Source organism: Bubalus bubalis, chromosome 20, assembly GCF_019923935.1.
Source record: "Bubalus bubalis isolate 160015118507 breed Murrah chromosome 20, NDDB_SH_1, whole genome shotgun sequence".
Classification (NCBI taxonomy): Eukaryota; Metazoa; Chordata; class Mammalia; order Artiodactyla; family Bovidae; genus Bubalus; species Bubalus bubalis.
This window is the reverse complement of record NC_059176.1, coordinates 47,757,341-47,781,606: the sequence shown is the minus strand read 5'-3', so window position 1 is coordinate 47,781,606 and position 24,266 is coordinate 47,757,341. Positions and strand designations below refer to the sequence as shown.

Below are 24,266 nucleotides of genomic sequence, written 5' to 3'. Positions count from 1 at the left end.
GGTGGGATCTTAGTTCCCCAACCAAGGATTGAACCAGAGCCCCTGCCTTGTAAGCACAGAGTCTTAACCACTGGACCACCAGAGAAATCCCCCCACTGCATTATTAAAGTCAAAAGAAATCCCAAAGGAACAAATGGAAAGAACAAGGAAACATTAAAATCGGCATATTGGCTACTTGTTCCAGTCTTCTCCCCCAGTGTCAAGGTGATCCACTGCTGTAACTGACCCTTTCTTGCCCATCACCGGGGGTCACCCTCCTCAACCCTTTATCCCTGATGGGAGGTCTGTTTCATAACCAGAGAGTTGGGCAGGGGCGGGCCCCATGTGCTGGGCTTGGCCCCTCCCACAGTCTCTCAAAGACAGACCTGGGGTTTTTTTTTCAAATGTAAGGCCATTATAACCTCCCTGTTGCCTGACCTTGTGAAGCTATTTCAAATCTCTGGATAGATATTAAAGTCTTTGCTTTCTCTCACCCTCTTGATAACATAGCATATGGCCATAGAGGAAGTGGAAGTAGAATTGCATGGATGATGCTCAGATTTTGATATAGAAGATTTCAGAGCCTAGTGGGGAGCAGGGAGCCACAGCCTTTGGGCAACTAAGCCCACAAGCCACAACTAGAGGCCTGCATGTGCAGCTGCCGAAACAAGAAGCCCTTGTGCAGCAACTAGAGAGTGCTGCACAGTACGGAGTGCCACCACAAAGACCCAGCACAGCCAAAATTAAATTAACTTTTAAGATTATTTTTTAAAAACAGGTAAAAGCAGAGATGCTCTGATGACTGAATGGTGGGAACCAAAGCTCTCTCCTGGGCTGGGTCTTTGCCCCTCTGTGCTGGTCCCTGAGGCAGCTCTGTGGAACTTCTAGGCTGGGCTGGTTGGAAAGCTAGGTGTGTGTGCACCCTGAAAGCGCTGGGCTGAGTTTTCCACATTAGCCCTCTTGGAACTCTTGTTCCTAAGAGCCAAGGGGCTAGAAGAAATCTCCATGATCCAGACTTGCAGCTGGATTTAGGACTCTACAGATAGAGCTCCTCTTGTCCTATACCCCACCACAGGCTGCCCCTCCTTGGGGGGAAATCATATCTTCACCCACCTTCCACTGAATTCAAGATCCAATTGGAGAAGGCAATGGCACCCCACTCCAGTACTCTTGCCTGGAAAATCCCATGGACGGAGAAGCCTGGTAGGCTGCAGTCCATGGGGTGGCTAAGAGTCGGACACGACTGAGCGACTTCACTTTCACTTTTCACTTTCATGCATTGGAGAAGGAAATGGCAACCCACTCCAGTGTTCTTGCCTGGAGAATCCCAGGGACGGGGGAGCCTGGTGGGCTGTCATCTCTGGGGTCGCACAGAGTCGGATATGACTGAAGCGACTTAGAAGTAGCAGCAGCATGTGTTAAATAGGGAGTGAGACCTACTACACAAAATTTGTTGTCAGAACCAAATCAGATAAAATATGCTGAGAGGGACTTCCCTGGTGGCTCAGTGGTTAAGACTTTATGCTTCCAATGCAGAGGGCACCAGTTCAATCCCTGGTCAGGGAACTAAGATCCCACATGCCATGCGGAGCAGCCAGAAATAGCAAAGGTATAAAGTATAGTTTTCCCACCCTCTTCCCTGAGGGTGCACCTTTTTTCCTCCTGGGCTCTCCCAGCTGCTCTCTAGTACTTCCTTCCAGTCATTTACTTTGAAAGCTACTCCATTTAGCACTTAATCTTACTGCTTTGGAGTTCCTTGGGTTGTTCACCATTCCACTTTAGAAAGTGCACCCTCTGCCAGTTTGCACTCAAGAGGAGGAACTGTTTTTCTTGGCCCAAAGTATATGCTCCACAATGGACTGTTAAATGAATAAGCTCAATGATAGTCATCTTGAATCACCCAGGACTGTGCACTGGGGAAATGAGGACCATGGGGAGAGGGGGGCAAAGGGGAGGATAGTGGTGAAGCATTACTACAGTGGGCAGCCAGAAAAGCACTTTGTTTAAATGGCAAAACATCTGAATTGGGGTCTCAGCGCCATCCTGAGAACTGGGTCCAAGCTGCCAGGGTTTATTCACCTGTATAATAGGATTAAATAGGGATAAACACCCGCTTTCAGCTGTAAGGGAAATGCTTTGCCAAGGTCCCTCTGTTTCAGTAACCCCCCCCCCCCAGGCGGAGTAAGGCGAGAAGCCGCCACTTCCCCCGATTCCCACGGCGGTGGGAGAAGCGACGTAGGGCTGCAACCTCCCAACTTCCGTGGACTACAGCTGTGGCTCGGCAACCCCGAATCTCCGTGTAGGAAAGTCCCACCCGTCATCGATGATTCGCATCGGTAAACGGCGCCCAAGCCACTCCGAAAGATTATTGGTTAATGCTGCTGTCAGTCGGCAGACGCTGGCGGAGGCCTATGGGAAATGTAGTTCAGCCAGCCCGAGTCCTTCAGAAGCTTGCATTTCCGCTTCCGGCGTTTAGTCGCTGTCCGAATGTGGTATCTTGCGGTCCTTTCTCGGGGTGGGAGGGTCGTGTAGGGACTGTGTGTGGCCACAGAGAAGGTGCCGCGGAGTCAGGCCCCCGGTGGTGGTCACAGCGCCTCGGGGGACGGGAGCGGTTCTCACCTCAGGTCTGGGCTCTCCACACGGGCTGGGCGTGACCAGGCGAAGACCCGGGGTCCGACCGTTCGGTCCGGACCGCGGGGGAGGATGCGACCCTCATGTTGGCGGCGCCCTCCTTCTCGCTGTCCACCAGGCCCGGCGGGGACGACTGTAGTTCCGTAGCCGACGAGGCAGCTCCGTCCGCAGGGCCTGCGTTTACCCCATAGAGCTTCCAGAGAAGGTCGCCCGCGGAGCAGAGTAGCTTTCCGGTGAAAGTCAAGCTCTTGCGGGTCAGACACCCCTTCCGCCGTCCCCGGACTGCCCATCTCTGGCCAACTTTGTGTCCTCCGGCAAGGTCCTGGGGGGGGGGGGGGTCTCTGAGCCACGACTAGGAGCTTTGAGGGAGTGGAAACCTGAGTATCTCAACTTTCCTTCCAACTGTAACATCCTTTGAGTCTGTGATCACATTATCCTTGCTCTCACACCGTGTAACCTTAATAACCAAGGTAGTTCTCCTTGTTTGGGAGAGTTATGATGCCGGAACTAAGGAATCCCCAGAGCGCCCCACCCCCCTCCAATCTGAGAACTCAGCCGGTGGGAAGGACAGCTGAGGGCTGGGAACCATCGAACCTCCGAAGCTTAGAGCGGGCTCCAGTCAGGCGCTGCTCTCCAAGGTGCTGCCACCTTGGGTGCCCGTCTGGCTCTCGGGCCGCACGTACTTGGCAACACTTTGAAGACCAGTGGCTTGGGAGGGTGGGCAAGTTTTCGTTCCTATTTTCTCCATCCGCCCATCCTCATTCTTCAGTGTGGAAAACTGGCATTTTCTTGGTGTAAAGTAAATTGCTATGCAAAACAGCTTCACATTCTTCCCCTACTTTCCAATCAGATCACCAGCCTTTGACCCCCTCCTGTCAAACTTCTGGAGCTGCCTCCCCAGAGGGGAAGCCAGTGACCGAGGGCCAGACTCCACAGGGCATCAGGACATGGCACAGGCAGGGTGTGGGTGTGGGGAGGAACAGAAAGACTATTTTCATCACCTCAGTCTTACTGGGCTAACCTTGTGTGTTGAGGTCCTTTAATGGACCGGAACCTGGTGGTCCGGAGTCGACGATAAGAAAGTAAAAGAGAGAAAGAGGCTGATATTCCTTGGTTTACGCAGAAAGCCAATAAAGCCCCTGGCACAGGCCTTGCTCTGTTCACAGAGGCCTCAGGCGCCCTCTCAGGGGGGTGAAGGCACAGAGCGCCTTCTCGAGAGGGTCTTAGAAGCCCGGGCAGGAAAGTGAACTCAGAGGGCCTCTGCACTCCAAAGAAATAGCCTGAGAGAGAGAAAGAAAGAGAAAGACACGGGGACCAGAGCTCTGATGGAGCAAAGCTGTTTTATTCAACATTGTGTAGGTATTTATACTGTCTTACAAGATAGCTATTTTCAGCAGAGATAAAGTCAAAACCTACAAGTTATCAAGAAAACGTGAGGTCATCCATATGAAAGAGAGAGTTGTAAATAACCACTTTTACCATATGGTTCATAAAAAGGAAGAGGGTACTTATCACTGTATAGAAAAACTAACAAAGGAAATGCCTGGATTCCTCAGTCCCGGGAGAGGCTTGTCTCTCCTCTTAATTCCTGAATATTCAGGAATTAATAAGGAACAGAGAATTCCTGACAGATCCAAAACAGCACACAGGAAGCCTCCTGTTAAATGCTTCCTGACACTTGTGGTTTTCACTTGAGTTCACTCTGTAATGTATGTCTCTGGCTCTAGAATTTCAAGTTCTACTTCAATTCCTATCTGAAGGTGGCTTTTCAGGGAAGTGAAGGAAGAGGTTTGAAGTTCAGAGCGCAGCTGCAGGGTTTCTCTCTGATCTGAACAATGGCTGTAGCTGTGGACAAACAAATCCACACTCAAGTACAAGAAGGACTTCAAATAATGAAGCTGGAAGAAGATTCCCACAGGGGGCAGGAAATTTTCCTTCTAGGGAATGTCCCTGGACCAGAGACCTCCTGCCAGTGCTTTTGGCATTTCTGCTACTGAGAAGCAGCAGGACTCCGAGAGTCCCTCATCCAACTCTGGAATCTTGGTCATCAGTGATTGAGACCAGAGAGATAAGCGAAAGAGCAGTTCCTAGAGTCACTAGTCCTAGAACCGTTCTTGGCTGTCCTTCCCCAGGAGATCCAGATCTGGGTTAGACAGAAGCATCCACAGAGTGGACAGGAGACAGTGGCCCTGGTGGAAGATTTGCAAAGAGAACCTGGAAGACAGCAGCTGCAGGTGAGATATGGGAACTTAGTTCTGAGTAGTTCAAGTAGAGGAATGTGAGAGAGCCACCTTGGGTTGCCAGCAGTATATGGATGATGTGTAAACTTTTCTCTTGGTATCAATGTGGAATTTGCTCATTCCCTGGGACTGGTAGCTACAGCTTCCCTTCCATTTTCAGACTGACTCTTCTTTTTCCTTAAACATTTTTAAATTAATTAATTTACTTGGCTGTGCTGGGTCTTAGTTGCAGCATGCAGACTCTTAGTTGGGGCATGTAGGATCTAGTTCCCCAACCAAGGATCAAACCCCAGGCTTCCTGCATTGGGAGCATGGCGTCTTAGCACTGGACCACCAGGGAAGTCCCTTCCATTTTTCAGACTGACTCTTCAGAGAATGCACAATATTGGGTACTCTTGAGTGTTGGTCCCTGCCGTTAAATAAGAAAATTGCTTAAAATAGAGTGAGCACCTCTCTGATCCAGGAGGAGCAGGCACAAGCTATTTTCCCTTTGGAGAATAGCTCTCATTCAGCAGGAGCCAGCCTGAAGCAAAGGGCTTCGCTGGGCTTTAGTAACTTCATTGAACCTTTGGGTCCTGTTGCAAAATGGCTTTTTTGCTGCAGATTGTCTCTATGTTGTCAGTTTTGCCTAGAAGTGAGCAGAAGCAGCCCCAGGAGAGCTGGGTGGACAGACTGCAGTGGGCCTGGGTTCCAGATATTATCTCTCCTGTGTCTTCCACACCCACCCTCCTCACTGCCTCTGCAGTGATCTACATAAGACTGAGCTCCCCCTCTGCCTTTTTTTTTTTTTTAAGATTAAAAAAAAATTCATTTATTTTTGTTTGCACTGGGTCTTTGTTGCTGTGTGCAGGCTTCCTTTTTTTTGTAGAGCATGGGCTCTGAGCACAGGGGCTCAGTAGTTGCGGCTCTTGGGCTCTAGAGTGCTGGCTTGGTAGTTTTGGCACACGTGCTTAGTTTCTATGTGGCGTATGGAATCCTCCCAGACCAGGGATCAAACCCGTGTCCCCTTCATTGACATGAATTCTTAACCACTAGACCATCAGGGAAGCCCTCCTGTCTCTTTGCTTCTTTATGTCTTGGGATGATTTTTAGTGCCTACAGAATTTTTACCTTCTCCAGTGCTTGAACAGGGATTCACAGAAGGAATCCTCAGGATCAGTACTGGGTTCCCTAAACATCCATCTGAAGCAAGCATAGAATTCATGTATCTGTTCCAGGTCATGGTGATGATGTCACAGCCAGACCAGAAGACCAAATGAATCGTAGCCCTGAAGTAGAACTGAGAGCCTCCCACAAGAGCGAGCAGTAAGCGGTAGCAGTGGAGGGAGGGAGGGAGAGGGACCCTTCGTGGGTGAGTGTGAACCCCCCCCCCCGATTACAGTATGGGAAGTGGGATAAAAGGGTACAGCTCCTTTCCCTGGGAGGGTGTGGCATATAAACTAAAGCTGAGCACAGGAATGTGTGGGATCCTCAACAGGCACCTCCAAAGGGAAGAAGCACCTTGGTTGGCAGGTTTTGTAAAACTCCACAGCAAAGCCTGTGACACTGCTCCTGACATGAGTGAGACATCATTGGTCCCAGTAGGTAAGGCGTGGGTACCGATTTTAGGCCTGGTTGGTAGGAAAGGCACAAGGTAGGGTTAAACTATTGTGGACTAATTCACAAAACAGGTACACGTCTCCAGACCAATTCAGATGATTCCCATGTGCTGTCAAAACTGAAGAATAGGGACTTCCCTGGTGGTCCAGTGGCTAAGTCTCTGTGTTCCTAATGCAAGGAGCCCGTGTTCAATCCCTGGTCAGAGAACTAGATCCCACCAGCCACAACTAAGAGTTAGCATGCTGCAACTATGATCTGGCATAGCCAAATAAATAAATAAAAATAAGTATTTAAAAATGTCATCAGCCTGCAAAATATTACCTAAACCTCCTTCCTTGTTTAAGGCAGGCCACAGCTGAGGTATGAAAGGCACTGTTTTCCTTGACACTAAGATTGATAGTTTGTCTTAAAAGTAATAGTCACTTCCTTCTTTCTGTATCTAGATCTTGCCCTCATGATATTTCTTTAACATCTGGCGCTAGTGGTAAAGAAACTGCCCGCCAGTGCAGGAGACTTAAGAGACACAGGTTCGATCTCTGGGTCGGGAAGATCCCCTAGAGAAGGGCATGGCAACCCACTCCAGTATTCTTGCCTGGAGAATCCCATGGACAGAGAAGCATGGCGGGCTACAGTCCATAAGGTTGAAAGAGAGTCAGACACAACTGAAGCAACCTAGCATGCACGGACACATATACATGACATAGTATTTACCACTTTAACCATTTGTAAGTGTACAATTCAGAAGCATTAAGTGCAACCATCACCACTATCCAACTCCAAAACTTTTATCATCCCAATCTGAAATTCTGCCCATTAAACAGTAAGTCCCCATTCCCGCCTCCCCGTGCCCCACCCCTGGCGGTCACCATTCTGTTTTCTGTGTCTACGAATTGGTCTGTTTTAGGCTCCCCATGTAAGTGGAATCTTGTATCTCTCCTTTTGTGTCTGGCTTAATTCATGGCATCCATTTTGCCCAAGTCTAAGAAGTGACACTGAGCAGAGAAAATCTGACCCACTTATTTACTGGTTACACCAAAATGAACCCAAGACAACAAAGAACCGTAAAGATGTGCTGCCCTGGGTGTGAGCATCGGATCACATGCCCCGGCTCTTCCTGCCTGGAGGAGGCCCTCACCCGCTCATCCCACGGCCACCTGAACCCTTGGGGGACTCCCTGCTCAACTCGGCACAGCACATGGGGCCACTGCGGATCAGCTGCAGCCCACATTCCCAGTTGTATTTCCAACTTCCTTTGCTCCCCAGGCTGGGGCTGCACCTTCTCCCACTTCTGTCTTTTCTGTGCTGTTCCCACTGCTGAGGCTCCTCTCCTGATGCCCGTGGTTGAACTGGATTGGGTCCTGTACAAAAGTACTGCTGGGCATGCGTGGAGGGTGGTGCTCCTCAGCTGGGTCCACAGATGTGCACCCTGAGCATCACCTGGGAGCTTAAATGAACTGCAAATTCTCAATCAAGCCCACCCTCAAACTGGAGGTTCCTTTTTCTTTTTGGCTATGCTGGGTCTTCATTGCTGGATGAAGGCTACTCTCCAGTAGCGGTGTGCAGGCTTCTCATTGCGGTGGCTTCTCTTGTTGCAGAGCACAAACTCACTGCCCTGTGGCATGTGGAATCTTCCTGGACTAGGGATCGAACCAGTGTCATTAAAAGAAGGATTCTTAACCACTGGACCACCAGGGAAGCCCAAGTTGACTTTTTAATGTGGTGACTTGTCTGGGCAGAACTACATGCCTGAGTTCACTCCTGTGTTTCCAGGTAGAGTAGGCCACTGAAGATTTTTCTGAGTGAGAAGTGGCGGGTAGAAGGGAAGCCGCAGCCATCCTGGCTCCACGCTCAGGAGATGGGGCAGGTGCAGCGGTGTGACTCACGCACGTGGCTGGTTAGCTACCTTCAGCGACGCCATCTTCCCAAGATCCTCCTTAAGCTTCTCCCAACCCTGGGCCAGGGGTGTGTTAGCTCAGTGCTAGACTGTACCCGCTTCTCCAGAAGGTGACCCGCATTGAGAACTGACAGGTTCCAGCTGGTCCTTGCCCTCCCCATCTTGTCTGCCTACCAGGGTCCAGGGATCTGCCCAGCAGGATCCAGGGATACCCTCAGGATGGACAGCGTCAGCAAGAGAGAGAAAGTAAAGGAGAGAAAAAGAGGCTGATATTCCTTGGTTTACACAGAAAGCCAATAAAGCCCCTGACACAGGACTTGCTCTGTTCACGGAGGCCGCAGGCAACCTCTTGATGGAGTGAAGATGCAGAGCGCCTTCTCTCCGGAGTGGAGACGCAGAGTGCCTCCTCGATTGGGTCTTAGAAGCCCGGGCAAAAAAAGTGAACTCAGAGAGCCTCTGTGCTCCAAGGAATCAGCTCAAAAAAAGAGAGAGAGAGAAAGAGAGAAAGAATGACACAGGGAGTCCAAGCTCTGATGAAGCCGGGTCTGCAGCTTTATTTTCAAAGGGAGCTTTTATACCCTGAGTTACACATTTCCATAAGTGAAAGATACAAAGTCATGCAGAGTTAGCTCAACATTACATCTGTTTTACCTTTATTGAAACCAGGACATTTTCTCCATAGCTTTTCATAAACAAGGGTCTTATGTTATGTACAGCATCTTCTGGCCCTGTGGCCTGTTAACATTTTGTAACTCTTTCTTGATAAAGGTTGGTCAACCAGAAAACCTGCTTTCCCTTTATCTTCCCAATCTGCAGTCCCCCTCAGGAAACAGAGCTACATTCTTATGGAGCAGAGGTGCAGTGGGTTACAACAAAGAAAGAACTTACTAACTCAAGGGTCTTATGTTGCTAATGCCAAGGCTACTGCTTGTTTTTCTTGCATACCAACTATACTAGCTAATGCACTCCCAGGCGCACATTGGGTAAAGGACAAGGAAACTCAGTAGCAAACATTGGCTCAACAATGTAGTATTATTCTACTAAAGCTTTTTTTATCGCTCGAAGGTTATGCTTGGGGTGTTGTGAACAATCATGTGTGTTAGTTGCAAGAGGATGGATAAACCTGTCAAGCAAGCTAAAATAGTAACAGAGGGGTTAAAGTAAAAATGCTCCTTTCAAGCCCAGGAGACTTATTAACTAGAGCCCTAAGTTGATTTTCTTCAGAGAAAGGTGGTTGGGGATAGCCCCCTGTTAATGTCAGAAGAGTTGGTAAAAGGCATAATATAATAAACAGTAGACAGACAGATTTTGTTTTCGGGGTAGATGCTCGAGCAGGTCCAGGGAATCCCTCGAGTCCTGATCTGCCTTTGCCTGTCAGGTCTTCTCCACATGACCTTTGTCATGGGTGGGATCTCCCATGGTGGCCCCCAGCATCTGCCCTGTGGGGCCCAGGCTCCAGCAGCGGATAAATGGAAAGACAGCAGCCTTACAGAGACTGTGGGCCCAGCTCCCACAAGTACTGGTCTGCTTCTCTGACTACACCCCGGCTAACACTCCTGAGTGCCAGAGGGCTAAGTCGCTCAGTCGTGTCTGATTCTTTGCGACCCCATGGAGTGTAGCCCAACAGGCTCCTCTGTCCATGGGATTCTCCAGGCAAGAATACTAGAGTGGGTTGCCATGCCCTCCTCTGGGGGAGCTTCCTGACCCAGGGATCGAACCCATGTCTCTTGCATTGCCAGGCAGGTTCTTTACCACTAGCACCACCTGGGAAGCCTGGCTAACACTCCTACTGATCAGAAACTCTGGGAACAGAGCCCAGCAGTCTGTGTCTTAACCAGGTGATTCTGATGCATGTTAAGATTTGAAAATCACTGATGGAGGGGAAAGCCTTTTTACAATTACTGAGAACCTAACTTTTTATACACACACACAAGGAAAGTTTTGCATCAAGGAAAGGTTAGGATCAATATACCTGAATGTCCCAGAAATTCAACTACTGAGTAAAACTTTGAGAAAACAGTACATTCTTTTGTGGAGAACTTTCCTCAAGGGTTTTTTCATCAATTCAGAAAAACCAGGTCCTCAACTTTCGAGTGTGAGTCACAAATGCAGCACCCCTCTCTGGGTCTGTAATCCTGGCTGCCCAGTTCTTGATTTTACCACATACATCCACGACTCGATGGACATGAGTATGAGTAGTTCTGGGAGTTGGTGATGGACAGGGAAGGCTGGCGTGCTGCAGTCCCTGGGGTTACAAAGAGTCGGACATAGCTGAGTGACTGAACTGAACATACATGCAGGGGTCTGATGACCGCATTAGGTGAAAGAATGGCATTTATATTGAAATACAAAGTCTTTTGTTATTTTGTTCCCTTGTAATATTTTTTTTAATCTTCTTTTAAACTGCTATTTCCTTCATTGCTACTGGGGTTGACATTTTTTATGTTTATTTGCCACTATTCCCTGATGGCTCAGACAGTAAAGAATCTGCCTGCAATGCAGGCAACCCAGGTTAAATCCCTGCGTCAGGGAAGATGCTCTGGAGGACGGAATGGCACCCCACTCCAGTATTCTTGTCTCAAGAATCCCATGGGCAGAGGAGCCTGGAGGCTACAGTCCATGGGGTCACAAAGAGACAGACACAACTGAGCAACTAATACAACACCACAATACATTTTAGTTCTGTAAAAGAATTCACAAAACCCGTTCTTCAGATTCTATATTGTGAATACGGACAGAGTAAAACACTGCCATTCTACATTTGGGAGAAATGGGGCTTCCAGAGCTAAGAGCAGTTACCAAATGTTTATTGTGCCATGCAGCCTAGCAGTTATTTTATTTTTTCTAGCAGTTATTTTAAAATGTTACTTCTAACCTTCCCAACAGCCCTGCCAGGTAGTTATTACCAGCCTCATTTTACAAATAAAGAACCTGGGGCGGGCTGACAGGCTGGTTAACTTGCTCTCAGCCACTCAGCTGGTAGCAGGGCCGTCTGCGGTCGCCTGAATCCGTCTCCTTGCTCCACAGCAGCTTCCCAGGGCCTGGGCTGAAAGACGCTGGTGTCAGCGAGAGGCACAGGGGTCCACCCAGTCCCACACGTGCAGAGAGGCGTCACTGGCTGCCGATAACACAGTCCTTGGTTTGTAGGGGTGCCAGGTGTGGGTGGTGACCAGCGGGGCAGGGTCCATCCCACTGTCGTCTAGGAAGATGTGACCTCTGTGAGTGAAGAGAGGTTCTACTTGGCGCCCCACTCCAGCCCAAGACGTGACGTCATAGACCTGGACTGTCCCATCGAACCCTGAGGAAAAACAAGAGAAGAGTGTTGACGCTGTATCTCTGAAACTGTTTTTATAATTTGCTCTGTGGAACCAAACAGGCTGGAGGGTGAGGAATCCGACACTAATGAGGTACTTAAAGACCAACCGAAAGGCACGTGACACGTGACGTCAGCCACGCCAACTGGCTGATGGCGTCACAGAGCACATGCTCATGAGCATGTGTGGTCTGTCCATCATGTGCCAGGCCCGAGGCTAACCCTGAATTCTCTTTTACCCCTCATGACTATATGAAGTAGGTAGTATTTTTTTTTTTTTAAGTTTATGTATTTAGTTGTAGCATGTGGGATCCAGTTCCCTGACCAGGGATCGAACCCAGGCCCCCTACATTGGGAGCAAGGAATTTTAGCCACTGGACCACCAGGGAAGTTCCCATGAAATAGGTACTATTATTTTCCCCAAGAAACTGAGGGTAAAGAGACTTTTCAAACCTTTTCTGCTAACCCCCAATTCTAATCCCTCCACATGTGGGTCCCTCCCAGCAGATGGCCTTGTCTCCTACCTGATGGGGGAAACAGAGATGCCTAGAGAGAGAGAAATATCCCAGAGATGCCTACAGAGAATTACCCCAGCCTGGCTCATGTCTCCTGCTCTTTCTGGAGCCGATTGTTATCAATGAGCCTCTCCTGCTCTCTCAACTACTGTCAGCCTCTCCCCGCTCAGAGGATGCTTCCGTGGGCTTTAAGATACCTCAGTGCACACCCTCATTCAGCTAGATGCTGCCAGAACAGACCCAAGAGTCTGCTGACCTTGCTGGCTTGCTGTAATTCTAAAAGTGAGTAGCCTGAGAGGCACCCGAGATCCTGTCACCTCTCCCTGGTTCAGCCCATGGCTGTTCTGGTGCTGTACCACCTGCAGGCTTCTGGACCAACCTCAGAACCGAATTCCTGCTGGAACAGGAAAGGCCCGCTACCCACGTATGAAGTTTGGTAGCCAGCATGAGGAAGGGCCATCCCTCACGAACCTGGAGAACTAGGAGCTTTTCTGTGAGAACTGTACCTTCTGGGGCCACATTTATTAAGGGGCTGTGGGCTCCCTCCCGAGCACCTCAGAATCCCCTGGGAGAGAGACGAAGAGACAAAGTCCTCTCAGCAGTACCTGAAATGGCCAAGCAGTCCTCCAGGCCGGGGGCCCAAGTCACTCGCAGCAGCTCTGGCTCAGGGCTGGGCATGGACACGGGGCACTGGACTGAGCTCACGGGCTGGCAGAGATCCCGGGGGTCGAGAAGACAGAGCTGCCCATCTGAGCCAAGGCGGGCAATGCTGGGCCCAGGGCCCCGGCCGCCAGCTTCTGCACACCACCGCCTTCCAGTGGACCCAGGGCTGGGGCCGAGGTTCTCTGACGGGGACCACTTCTGGCGGGTGTCAACCAGCCCCAGGCGGCCTGAGGAGCAGCAGAAGGCGAAGGTGTCCGTGTCCAGGACCTGCAGGCTACTTAGCACATCGTTGTCACTGACACCTGGAGAATGGGGCTTGTGAGAAAAGCTGCTGCAATCAGATGGGGCTGGTGGGCGCGGCTGACGGGTAAGGTCCCCACCAGCCGCAGGCAGAGCGAGCCACGTCCCTGGTGCCCCTCATCTCGCAGATGCACCCAGCTGGCTGGGTGCTGCTCTCAGGACCACCTCCCCACACCCAGAACAGGAGCCCCTGCGGCCAGGCCTTGTCTCTCGTTCACCTTGCTTCCCCAACAGCGGGGCACACAGGGCTGAATCTGGATTCCAGTGTGGCTGAGCAGGGCTAGGGGGCGGAGGAGCTGGAAAGGCCTGTGGTACCTGAGGTGTACGTGGTCTTCTGTGAGTGCAGATCCACCACCTTCAGGCTGCTGAGCCTCGCGCCGTGGAGGACGCCGGGTGCCACCGATGGGAAAATGGCCACCCTGGGCCAAAGAGGCTCCTCGCTCTTGTGCACGTCAATAGTGCTAACAGCTCTGATGACATCTGGCGGGAAGTGGGAGAGGCTCAAGTCCAGAATGTGAAGCAGGTCTGCAACATTACATGGTAAGGGCCAGGCAGAAGGTCGGGGGAGAAAAGGAGCTCACTGTTGGCGAGGGAAGATGTGGAGACGCAATAACTCCGTGCTGTGTTTCCATTTCTGGAACTGTCAGGAGCACTGCCATTTCTCTGTGATTTGTCTTATGAACTATTTGCAAACTGGAGATAATGAATGACAACAGCCACATCCAAACCCGCCAAGCAGTTCTGGCTTTTTATAGTTTTGTGGAGAACAAATAAAGGAAGAGAAAAGAACACATTGGCACTGTCGTTTATAACAGGAAGAGTTCATGAAGTAACATGATTTCTTCAAAGACATGTCCCGTGACTTCACGCTGTTTACTGAAGCCTAACAGGTGAAGGTTACAACACAGATGTCTTCAAATGTAAACAGGGCAAAAAAGTCCACGTCTTTTTTACACTGAACATCGACACACTTGACCTCGGACTAAATCAGACTTTAGCTTTGTTCGCCTCAGCCTGCTTGGACAGCAGGCAGGTTCCCATCCTCTGCCATCTCCATGTATAACAGTTCAGAACAAGCAGTGTGCTGTACACGCTATTGTTACTTAAAGGGAGACACCCATTTTCCATTTCTATTTTCTTGCTCCTAGAGACTAGGGCTCACTGTTTGGTTTCCAGGTTCTCTGAAGAAAATGGAGATCTGTATTTTTACACTCTAGATGAAGAAGGGATGGATGAGAGAAAAAATACCACCACGGCTGATCAAGCGAGCACGTGACAGCTGTTGCCTTGTGACAGTTGACACACACACCCACACCCACATGCACACACACGCACACAGATGGGTCACAGAGGGCATGGCCGGGCACACACACACACACACACACGGGTCACAGAGGGCGTGGCTGGGCCCGGCTGCCTGCAGAGGCCCCGAGCTCTGCTCCCCAAGCCACAGGCTCTCGGTGCCTTGGTACAGACTTGCGGAACATAACAGCGCTGCCCCAGGGACTGTGGGGGGTGGGCGGGGGGTGGGGCTCAAAGCAGACACCACAGCTGAGCCTCAGGCCCAGCGTGTCTCTAGGGGCACCAGTGAGGCCGAAATTCAAACAGCCCAGCCCACCTGACTCTCCCGGGCCTCACTTAGATGGCTCCCTCTTCCCCTTCCACAGACTCCAGGGAGCCTGGCAGGGATCCCCCAGGACCTCCTCAGAGCCCGGGGTTCTCAGGTGGGATCTGTCCCAACGGCAGGGAAGGAGGCAGCTGAGGGAAAGCCATCAAAGACCGATTTCAAAGATGCAATGGAAGACAAAAGCTTTGGAGCTGCTGACTGGACAGTCACTCCACAGTTTACAACAGGAAAGAAATGCAGGTTCCTCCTCCTCCTCCCCTCTCTCAGGGGAAAAATACCTCCTCTACGAAAGCACACCACCCTCACCAAACCAACTGAAAGGAAAAATTACTATGAAGTCAAAGCTGTGAGGCACCTCCAAGAACTGGGCAATAAAAGAAAGTGGGGACTTCCCTGGGAGTCCAGTGGTTAAGACTTTGCCTTCTAATGCAGGGGATGTGGGTTCAATCCCTGGGCAGGGAACTAAGAGCTCATTTACTGCAGGACAACTAAACCCGTGCACCGAAATACTGAGCCCGGGCACTGCAACACAGATCCCACATGCCACAACTAAGACCCAATGCAGCCAAAAATAAATAAATAAATATTATTTGAAAAGAAGAAAGCAAGAAGGTTGTATCTGAAGATTAAACCAGTAGAACAGGTCACAGCAGCTGTAAGCAACCTCCTTCAGGAGTCAGAATGGCTCCAGACCTGAGATACTGAGCAAATTTATTACCGGGGTGAAAGGAAAGTGGTGGCCATGAGAGGGCGCTGTTGAGCCGCCAAGGCACAGAAATCGGGGCAGCCTCTGGGGGGAGGGGTGGGAAGAGCCACTCAGATTGAAGGTTCTAACTTCAGTGGAGGCCTCGGGAGATAGGTGGCTGACACTGTTAGACATGTCTTCATCTAAAGATATCCTCAGCAGATTCCTCAGCCCCAGAGCTGAGAGGAGAAGCCACAGACCCTACCTCCAGGGGCCTGGACAGCACCTAGGCCTGGGGAGCCACGCCGCCACAAGGAAGGTCTATACTCTCTGCCTGGGAGAACTTGGGCTTCCCTGCTGTCTCAGACAGTAACGCGTCTGCCTACAATGTGGGAGACCTGGGTTTGATCCCTGGGTCAGGAAGATCCCCTGGAGAAGGAAATGGCAACCCACTCCAGTACTCTTGCCTGGTAAATCCCATGAATGGGGGGAGTGCAAAGTCAGACATGATTGAGCGAGTTCACTTTCACAGACAGCTTATAGCCATGCCATTTGGAAGCCTCTGAGCTGGTTCTTCTTGCTATGCTTATGTTTACCACACAGCCTGAGATTAGGTTAGGTCTTCTATAGGAAAAGAATAAGGATCTGGAATACTTCATCTTTGGGGATACTTGTTTTTTCATTATAAACTAATAAAAGGGCATTCTGGTTTATACAGCGGTTCTCCAAGTCTGGTCACTACATCCAGCCCTACCAACAGATTAGATTTGCTCTGGGTGTGCCACAAAATCAGGTTTCTGAGACACCAAAGCTGTGGGTCAAAACCTGGACCTTGGAAAACACACTTTTAGGTATCTACAAAAACAGCTGGCCAGACTTGCCCAGATATGGAATATTCTGCACTAATATCCAGGGGAAGATAATTATCTGATTTCCTACTGGCATATGAGAGTGTCAGGGCACGTCTCCTTGGGCCGAGCTCCCTGGGGCCTGGGGCTGCAGGTTCTCTGTGGCACCCGGTACCCCAGGCAGTGTCAGGACAGGAGGCAGCTCCAAAGGTGCCCCCCACTCCAGTTTTAAACCACCGCTGCCCTGCACTGCCTGGTTTTAGAGAAACATAAAAAACAATTATCAGTTACTGGTGTAAGGACAGACACAGTGATCACGGGAACAGAATGGAGGGTCCAGAAATAAATCCTTACATTCACGGTCGACTGATTTTCAACAAACGCACCAAAGCAGATCAGTGGAGAAAGGTCAGGCTTCTTGACCCACGGTGCTGGGAAAACCTGACATTCACAGGCAGAGAGATGAGCTTAAACTCTTCAGTCACACCACACACCAAAGTTAACTCTAAGAGATTTAAATGTTGGATCTAAAGCAATAAAACTTTTGGGGGAAAAAAAACATGTGGAAATCTATGGGTAAGACAGTTATGACACCAAAAGCACCATTCTTAAGAGAAATAATAAAATGGACCTCATTAAAGTTTAAAATTTTATGCTTCAGAGGACCCTATTAAGAAAATGAAAGACAAGGAGAAATTATTAGCAAAACATACATCTGATAAACAACTTGTAGCCAGAATGTACAAAGAACTCTCATAACTCAAAAAAGACAAAATAGCCAACCAAAAAAAATGGGCAGGTTTCCCTGGTGGCTCAGTGGTAAAGAATCCACCTGCCAATGCGGGAAATATGGCTTTGATCCCTGGGTCAGAGAGATCCCCTGGAGAAGGAAATGGCAGCCTGCTCCAGTATTCTTGCCTGGAGAATCCCATGGACAGAGGAGTCTGGTGGGCTACAGTCTGTTGGGTCACAAAGGGTCAGACACGACTGAGCCACTGAACAACAACAATTAATAGCTGCTACCAGGCATGATTATAAGCAGACTCTGAAATCAGACTGGAATTAAGTCTTGGTTCTGTTACCATCTTTATGAAGGTAGCTCACTTGGAACAAGTGAGCCTCTCTGGACAGTTTGTTCTCAGACTCAAGAGAATTTAATGAGTTCACACATGGAAAGTGATCAGTACAGTGACTGGAATATAATATATACTCACTAATATTACTGTTACATCTTACAGATTGTTGATTAATCTGAACAAGTATCTATTAAAATGCACAATGGAATGAGAATATCAAAGGGCCTGTGACAGCATATTATCTAGCCTGTTGGCAGGGAGTGGATAACAAAACACCCTCATTGAGATCTGAATAGGTATTTTACCATAGAAGATACATGAATGGCTAGTAAGCACATTAAAAAGACGCTCAACACTACTAGTTATCAAGAAACTGCAGACAAAGCCACGTTATATATAATTTCACATCCATTACGATGGCTCTAATAAAAAAAGACAAATAATAGCAAATGTTGGTGCAGGACATGGAGAAACAGGAACCCTCATACACTGCTGGTGGGAATGTACATGATGAAGCCATTCTGGAAGAGTCTGGGAGTTCCCTGAAAAACCCAACATAAATTCACCACATGATCCAGCAATTTCATTCCTAATATCTATCCAAGACATAGGAAAACGTGGTCCACACACTTGTACATGAATGATCTTAGCAGCATTATTCCTAACAGCCAGAAATCAGATCCAGCAACTGGTGAACAGATAGACAAACGTGGTACATCCATACGAAGGAACACTGTTCAGCCTTAAAAAGGAACAGACTGCTGATACATGTTACAACACTGTATGACATGGTAGACCACAAAAGGACTATGATTATGCTCAGTGAGAGAAGCCACAAGAGACCACATGCTTTATGAGTCCACTGATACGAAACATCCAGAAAAGGCAAATCTGTCACAGAGACAGATAGCAGGGTGTGGGCAAGGGGATTACTAGTAATTGGCATGACAGATCTTACTGAGGACATAAAAATGTTCTAAAACCGACTTATAGTGGTAGTTGCACAACTTGTTAAATTTACTATAAAAAAATTCACTGAATTGTATACTTAAAATGGGTGAATTTCAATAACATTATGAAAAAATAATCATAATTATAAGTAAGTATATTCAGACACCTGGAAGCTACAGCATCAGATAACTGACAAGGAAGAAACGACAAAGGAAAGCCCACAGGGTCAGTGACCTCAAAACCCAAATGAGGACCAGAACTGCCTTCCTGCAGCAGTGGAGCTGGGGGAGGAGCAAACAGCCGGTTTCTGGGAAGCACCCAAGAGAGGCAGTGTGGGAACCGCAGGCAGAGACCACACGAGCCAAGGGGCAGTTCCCAGGGAGGCTGCCTATGCCTCTGGGCCCGAGTCCACGCTGGCCCACAATGCTCCCACCCAAGGAGGGATGGAAGGGGCTGGTGCCTGCCTGACGGGAACCGCAAACCCGCCGCTGGAGCGGATATGCCAAGGGAGCCCCTCCACTCCCAGAGGAACAGTGCAAATGCTTCCCGCGCCTTTCCATCTGCCTTTCCATCTGCCGTAGGTCGGCCCGGCCTCTTGCTCACTGTTTCCTTTCCCTGAGAGCAGCATGGCTGGAGAGAGAGGCGACCTCCCTGCCCTCGTGGTGCCCCTGCCCGCGGGAGAGGCCCGCCGCTCACCAGGCGCCCTGCCTCTGACTGGGTTGGCGAGCTCCATTCCTGAAGCAAGCTACAGGAAGCTCCATGAGGGGCTTGTGTGCACTGCTCTGGCTGCTAATTCATCTCTGCTGTGTTAAAGTAGATATTGCATTTTAAAAATAAATTTTGGGGGCCACAAGGCATGCAGGATCTTAGCTCCTCGACCAGGGATCGAACCTGTGTCCCCTGTGGTGGAAGCATGGAATCTTAGATCACCAGGGAAGTATCTATAGATTTTCCATTTAATTCCCAGTCGGCTCTGAGTCTACTTCTTAACCGGCTCAGATTAGGGACTGGGGGTGTGGGAGAAACAGGCTTTCCTACAACCTCATCCCCCACCAATTCAGTCACTCACCACTGTCCTCTGCGAGCTGCCACACCTGCAGGTAACTTCCGGGAGGGCCACTGGTCACCAGCAACCTATTTAGGATGGACAGGGAACCTCAGTGCAGACAGTGGGGAGCTCACCCACATACCCCCAGCCTCTCCCTCTCCAGCGCACTCAGAGTGGGATCCCACACTCCCCAGATTGGGAGAGCTTACAGCAAGGAGGGTCATCAAGACCAGTCACCCTCATTTAGCAGATGAGGGGCAGGCTTGATCCCCTCCAGCGACAGCCGTGGGACTTAGCCCTGGCTGCCGCTTGGCATGATGTGTCCAAGAGGACCCAGCAGGAAGCCCGAACACAGAACCCTCACCCACGGGCTTTCGGCCTCTGCCAACCGAGCTGTGAGCCCCAACCACCCACCATCGGCTCTCTGAGAAACTAACAGCATCCCTTCTGCTTTATGCCCTGGAGCAACACTACTGATCTGTGGGTTACAGCAGTCAGATGGTTTGTGAGGGACCAAGACCCCACTGAGCGCTGGTGTCTCTGTATTCCAGATCTGTGTGTGCGCACAGCCCGTCCATGCGCCCCTGTGCTGAGGGCGGAGGGGGAGGGGTGGTGATAAGAGGCAGGATCACCCTGCCATTTGCAGCCACTCCATCTGGAATGGAAGACCCAGGTCACAGACAGAGCTGACCTTACCTGGTGTCTGGCACATGCTTCAGATCACAGACAGACCTGTCTGAAAATCCTCCATGCTGTACCTTGAAATCTCTTTCAGGGAATAAGCCCTAAAATACAAAGAGGTGGCCGATCAGAGAGGGCTGCTCTCCAAAGGAGTGTTTCAGAGGAGCTCCAGGTGAGGAGCCATATCCCAGCCTGGCAGGAAACCCTGGAAGCCGCTCAGGTGGTAACGATGCTTCTTGAGCAGGGCCTCTGGCCACTGTTACTTGTATAATAAATGTTGGTCTCAGCTGCCTACAGAGATGGCTTTCTTTCCTGCACACCCAAGGCCTTTCTTCTAACCTTTCTCCATAGCAAAAGCATTATATTCCAAGCCTGCTTAGGGAAGTCACAGAGGTTTAATAGTGTATCAGAGAAATAACTGGAATGTATCAGCAGACAAACACAGCCCCATTCCTCCTGGCACCTCCCACCAGAAGTTAGGTGGGTTCCTCCAGCAGTAAAAATACAACTGTCAATCATCCAGCATTCACTGTGCCAGCCACCTTATTTAGTGCTTTATCACGTTGAATTCTTAGAACCACCCTGTGACGTGGACACTATAATTATCCCTATTCTAAAATGACAGAGCTAGGGTACACGGAGCTTAAGCAATGTTTCTAAAGTCACACAAGGGTTATGTTACACATTTGAACCCAAGTCTGTCTAGCCAAAGTCCATGCTCTTAGCTGCTGGACGACTATCTTCATGTGAGGAACCAGAAGCAGGGGAAAAGGAGGTGGCCACAAGAGAAAAGAGGAGGGACTTGCCTGGTGGTCCAGTGGTTAAGAATCTGACTTGAAATGCAGGGGATATGGGTTTGATCCCCAGTCGGGGAACTAAGATCCCACATGCTACAAGATTTCCACGTAAGGCAACAAAGATCCCAAGTGCCACAACTAAGACCCAACGTGGCCAAATAAACAAATATTTTTTTTAAAAAAGAGAGAGAAAAGAGGAAAATTCAGGGGTGAGGTGAGAGGTAAATCAGGTCTCTTATCAAGGCTTGATTTTGGTGTGGTCCTGGCTCCTGAGGGGTGGAGATGAGGGAGAACAAGAGCACTAGGAAGAAATTTACTCGAGGGCAGCAAAGGCTGAACTGATCTAGCCGATAAGTCTGAATGATTTCATAGTGACATCAGGCAACCATCAACTTTTTTCATCACACATTCTTTTCTCCTGGCTTCTGGATCGCTGGCCATTTCTGAGATGCCTTCTACTTTGAACACTATTCATTCTTAGTATTCCTTGTGGGTCCATCTTCCTCTATCCATTCTTCAAATGCCCTCCCTGAGGTTCTGTCTTTAGCCATCATCTCTTCTCACTCTTTATACACTACACATTCATCTGAGCTGATCTTAATCATTCTAAGGTTTCAACCACCCTCCATACTCTAATAGCTCCCTAAATCTGTTTCTTTTTTTTCGCACCTACAGGATCTTAGTTACCCCACGAGGGTTTGAACCCAGGCCCCCTGCAGTGGAAGCAGACTTGTAACTGGACCACCAGGGAATTCCCCCTAAATCTATTTTTGATAAAGTATAATTGACTTCTTGCTCTAGGAGCCCTCTGTACATCACAGGACTTTCTGTAGCACTTACCTCTCTGCATATCTGTCTGTCTTTATTACACTATAGGGCAGGCCCAGTGCTCACAGTTTCTCTCTCTCTTGCTAAGTCACTTCAGTCATGGCCAACTCTGTGCGACCCCATAGACGGCAGCCCACCAGGCTCCCCTGTCCCTGGGATTCTCCAGGCAAGAACACTGGAGTGGGTTGCCATTTCCTTCTCCAATGCATGAAAGTGAAAAGTGAAAGGGAAGTCGCTCAGTTGTGTCCGACTCTTCGCGACCCCATGGACTGCAGCCTACCAGGCTCCTTCATCCATGGGATTTTCCAGGCAAGAGTACTGTGCCATCGCCTTCTCTCTCTCTAGTACCCGGGAAAATATTTAGTAGATAATAGGAGCTCCATAAAGGTTTAATAAATGAGTAGAAGCAGACATATACACTCAGCACATATATTTCAAGTTACCTGGTTTTCTTTTACAGAAAGTCTGAGAGGCAGTATGAGATGAAGAATCTCATTTTTTTTCAGGCTTTCATAGCCAGCAACCAGGATTCCTGGAAAAAGAAGCAGAATATGCTGGGACAAACTGCTAGAAAGATTGTGAATCATGGCTGGGTCTAGACACTCTGCCATATCTCCCAAAGCAAAACTAAACCCCTTTGCCACTGGTATGCAGCCTCGTATTGGGGGATTGGAAGACAGCTAGATAGAAATATAATGCTGATAGAACAAGAAATTGCTGCGAGTGACTAAGAGGTCCTCAAGCTCTCAGAAATGGTTGGGTCCCTCTAGGCTGAGCTCCTTGAGTCCCAGCTTCCGGAGTGGGATTCCATCTCCTTCAGGGTCATGAAGAGCATCTCACCTTTGTCACCAATCCATTCAAGCACTCGAGTGGCTCCCGAGAGGTCGAATGCATGGAAATCTTGGTACCTGAATGACAGAGACACGATGTCACATATTGATGCATGGCACTTTTACGACTGTTCCGGATGAGATGTTAGCATGGTTCAGTGGTTGGGGGCCCGAGTTTTGGAATCAAGCAGAACTGGGATAAAATCTTGTTACATATTTTACCCTATGTGTGGCTGAAACCAGGCCAGTCACAATTCCCCTGAGCATCGTCCTCATGCGTAAAATGGAACTCCCAGAGTACCCTGACTTCACAAGGTTGGTGTGCGGAATCGAGACAATCTTTAAGGTTTAACTCAGAGGCTGGTGCAAAATAAATGGTCACTTGCTTCCCTGGTGGCTCAGGTGGTAAAGAATCTGACTACAATGGCAGGAGACCTGGGTTGGATCCCTGGGTTGGGAAGATCCCCTGGAGAAGGAAATGCCAACCCACTCCAGTATTCTTGCCTGGATAAGCCCATGGACAGAGGAGGCTGGCCGGCTACGGTCCATGGGGTCGTACAGAGTTGGACACAACTGAGCAACTAACACTATATAACAAAAACTATGCTATTATTATCCCCCACAAGCACGGCTCCTACCACTACTTTACACAACTTGCACACACAGAAAGGTGCCATTTCCCAGAAGCGGGAGCCGAGGCCCAGACGGAGTCCTCCGTATAGGTCCCGCCCCACACCAGGATTCCCCGCATGCTCCGCCCCGCGCCCGTCGGACCCCAGGGCAGTTCCCTGGCCCAGATTCCACGTCCCAAGCCCACACGATTTACAAGCGCAAGGACTCCACCAGCCAGTCCTCCGCGGGCTCCATGGCAACAGTCGCTTCCGGTATCCTATTTCCGTCTCTGAATCTTCCTGGGTTGGCGCGGCCTTCTCGCGAGGAGTGGGCGCGGCCTGCTGTGACCGGGGGGCGGGCCCAGAGATGCCCTAACGCAGGCGCAGACCTGCCGTTCCTTTGCCAGGCTTGGTCTGGGGTTCTCCGGATAAACTCTCTTGGAAAAATGACGTCAAGTCAGGGATTCCCAGGATGTCAGTTCCAGACGGGGCCTTAGGGAGCAAATACACTTTGGTTTTATGACCGTGTATTTGCAGATCAGAGGAAAAGGCCCGATAAAATACGCCCTGTTAAATTCGAATATTACGTAAAACAGCGAGTAGTTTTTTAAGTATGTCCATGCAAGGACTTCTTGGCCGTGCAGTGGTTGACTTCGTGCTCCTAATGTAGGTGCAAGGGTTTGATCCCTGGTCTGGGATCTAAGATCCCGCGTGCCATAGTGTAGCCAAAAAAAAAAAGTTATGTCCACGCAATATTTAGGATATCTTTTTATACAAAAATATTATTCATTGTTTATCTGAAATTCGGCTATAACAGAGTGTCCTGTATGTTTATTTGCTAACAGTCAGTCCCACGAGGCCAGAGAAGAGAGTGAGGGGACACTGGGATCTGGATCCAAGCTCAGCTCTCTCCTTTGTAAGCGCTGGGCACTCCCCTCAAACCTTGGCGAGTAGATAAAATCAGGTAAGTAAAGCCTTCCCGTGTCGTGTAGGCAGTTCCCTTTTACAGGTGGGAAACAGGAGAGACTTGCCTCTGCCAGTAGGTGGCAGCGGCGAGAGGAGAAAAGCGGCTGGCAGAGGACCTGGCATCCCAGCAGGCACTGAGTGAGTACCTGTTGCGAATGAGTGGATGAGCAGACGCCCAGAATCA

At 49.6% G+C, this 24,266-nt stretch overlaps 1 protein-coding gene and 1 long non-coding RNA gene across 4 annotated transcripts; one reads left to right on the top strand and one right to left on the bottom strand.

Moving 5' to 3' along the window:
- The first annotated feature begins 1,297 nt into the window (after positions 1-1,297).
- LOC102401088 lies at positions 1,298-8,841 on the top strand. Of its 3 annotated transcripts, none has more exons than XR_006547069.1 (4): positions 1,298-2,471; positions 4,743-4,844; positions 6,068-6,155; positions 8,521-8,841. It is a non-coding gene; the product is annotated as an uncharacterized LOC102401088 (long non-coding RNA). The 3 variants fall into 3 exon arrangements; XR_006547068.1 differs by lacking the exon at positions 1,298-2,471 and adding an exon at positions 2,483-2,864; XR_003105397.2 differs by lacking the exons at positions 1,298-2,471; positions 8,521-8,841 and adding exons at positions 2,483-2,864; positions 6,328-6,434.
- A 31-nt stretch (positions 8,842-8,872) lies between these two features.
- Positions 8,873-24,248, bottom strand: WDR73 (WD repeat domain 73). Its single transcript, XM_006058288.4, has 8 exons — positions 23,332-24,248; positions 22,516-22,583; positions 22,119-22,207; positions 20,066-20,154; positions 19,391-19,455; positions 13,450-13,614; positions 12,777-13,136; positions 8,873-11,641 (listed from the first exon to the last, which is right to left on the bottom strand). Exons 1-8 carry the CDS (start codon positions 23,370-23,372, stop codon positions 11,406-11,408), a joined length of 1,113 nt encoding a protein of 370 aa, XP_006058350.3. The 5' UTR covers positions 23,373-24,248; the 3' UTR covers positions 8,873-11,405.
- Positions 24,249-24,266: the final 18 nt, after the last annotated feature.

Excerpts from the sequence above, each read along its gene's own strand:
- WDR73 (XM_006058288.4), bottom strand. The coding sequence starts at position 23,372 with ATGGAGCCCGCGGAGGACTGGCTGGTGGAGTCCTTGCGCTT. Across the intron at positions 13,615-19,390 it reads GCAGCTCGCAGAGGACAGTG|ATGTCATCAGAGCTGTTAGC; the intron begins GTGAGTGACTGA and ends ACTTCCCGCCAG. Across the intron at positions 13,137-13,449 it reads GAAGACCACGTACACCTCAG|GTGTCAGTGACAACGATGTG; the intron begins GTACCACAGGCC and ends CCCATTCTCCAG.